The sequence below is a fragment of the Gastrolobium bilobum genome, unplaced genomic scaffold (assembly GCF_033153095.1).
Source record: "Gastrolobium bilobum isolate Gb01-03AN ecotype WA unplaced genomic scaffold, APGP_CSIRO_Gbil_v1 utg34787, whole genome shotgun sequence".
Classification (NCBI taxonomy): Eukaryota; Viridiplantae; Streptophyta; class Magnoliopsida; order Fabales; family Fabaceae; genus Gastrolobium; species Gastrolobium bilobum.
In genome coordinates, this window is record NW_026897009.1 from 370 (window position 1) to 2,195 (window position 1,826).

A 1,826-nucleotide genomic window follows, 5' to 3' on the forward strand; every position below is an offset into this window, starting at 1 on the left:
AAAATAAAAATAAATTTTAACTGACATATAATATTTTAATTGGTGAAATACACTGAATCTGTAGTACAACAATAGTACCAAATATTTATTCCAGATTCAGACTCTGAAAGCTCAAGCATATCCACGTTACAGCGACAACAAATAACAACCAATTCGTTCCAATCAATAAATAGCTCACTGTATGATAAATAAATTCCGTTCAAATAAATGCAAATGAAAAATAATAAGAAAGACATCCTCAACGAATAATCAATGGCGACTGGCCCAGCAGAGGAAAATTGAAATAAAAACTGAATTAAAAATCTCGACAATCGAAGTACATCAAGTTCATAGTAATAATAATAATAATAAGTTAAATCCAAAATGAAAATGAAAATTATAAATAATAAAAAAACAAAAACAAAATGAGATTGGGGCGGAAATACCGGAATCATGGTGGGAGTTTTTAGGGTACACCTACACCTCAATTGTGTCTGTCTTCGGGTTTTCTGCAGAGGATCATGTGCATCGGAGAGAAAATTCCAGTGTCACCCCCTCTGGTCAAATAGTCAGCGGTTTTGAATAGCATCTCATGAACATCCACCGTACCTTTGGGTGCTATTCCCAAAGTTGCCAGAACAGTGACCACAATGTGGTTCCGCCAGTAGGCGATCCTACCCATCTTCAACCGACTCCACCAAGGCTCAGCCGGTGGCTTCGCCAGATCCCGCTCCTTCACCACCTCGAACCCCACCTTACGAGCCGTCTCGGCTATATCAGCGTAGCTCCTGAGCCCAGGCAAAGCATCGCCTCTCTCAATCCCTTGAATAATATCCACATGTTCAGGGTTATCGCCTCTATACTTGTCCGTTGTGACCCACTCGTATGAAAGATACAGAGACCCTGGCTTCAGAACCCGAAAGATTTCCGCGTACACTTCCTCCAGCTTCGGCGCGTGACACGTTGCCTCGATTGAGTACGCGCCGTCGAAACTGTTATCGGGGAACGGCATCTGGAGGAAATTGCCGCAAACCACCTCGCATAGGGAGTCAAGCCCTGCCTTCTTGTTGTGCAACCTGGCTCGATTCACCTGGTACTCGTTGATTGTGATGCCAACAACGTTGGCGCGCGAGTGAGCGGCGATGGCACGCATGGGACCACCGACACCGCATCCTACGTCTAGGATTCTATCGCCAGATTTGACTTCGATGAGATCCACGGCCATCTCTTCGTGGAGGCGCGTGGCATCGCGGTGGGACTTCCCGGTGATGGAGGGAGAGAAGTGGAAGGACTGGCCCCAACCCCACTCGTAAATATCGGTTACTAAATTGTAGAAAGTGTCGACGAAGTCGGGGACTTTCTCGGCGGTTTCGATCTCCTTGGGGCGGCGGAAGAAGGACCAGTACTGCTTGTAGTTGTCTTGGACTTTTTCGGCGGAGATCGAGCCTCCGGACAGATCGGTCGCGCGTTTGCCCTTTTGTTCGGCTGGGCCAAGAATGCAGACGAACCAGTAGAGGCCGCCGGCAAGGAGAGCTCCGGTGCAGAAGAGAGAGACTGAGTCCATTCCAAATGTGAAACTTCTCAACCTATTTTGGGGGCTGAGTTAACTAGTTACTAGTTAAGTGTGAAGCTTCTCTCTCTCTCTCTCTCTCTTTTGTTTTGTTTTGTTTTATTTGTTTATTTTATTTTGTTGCATAACGCATACAATTTCACTTCTCGCTCCACGTGCTCTGCGCGTGAATCCTGCATCGTTTGTTTAAAATTAAATATCTGGACACCTCATGCTGCAAGCAAAGCACGCGCCTCTTGTGATTTAATTAAATATTTATCCCTTTTTTTTGTTTTTG

At 45.5% G+C, this 1,826-nt stretch overlaps 1 protein-coding gene across 1 annotated transcript; it reads right to left on the reverse strand.

Annotated features, from left to right (window-relative positions):
- Positions 1-269: 269 nt before the first annotated feature.
- LOC133303395 (24-methylenesterol C-methyltransferase 2-like) lies at positions 270-1,582 on the reverse strand. Its single transcript, XM_061503305.1, has one exon. The coding sequence runs from the start codon at positions 1,541-1,543 to the stop codon at positions 464-466; it is 1,080 nt and encodes a 359-aa protein (XP_061359289.1). The 5' UTR covers positions 1,544-1,582; the 3' UTR covers positions 270-463.
- Positions 1,583-1,826: the final 244 nt, after the last annotated feature.

Excerpts from the sequence above, each read along its gene's own strand:
- LOC133303395 (XM_061503305.1), bottom strand. The coding sequence starts at position 1,543 with ATGGACTCAGTCTCTCTCTTCTGCACCGGAGCTCTCCTTGCCGGCGGC.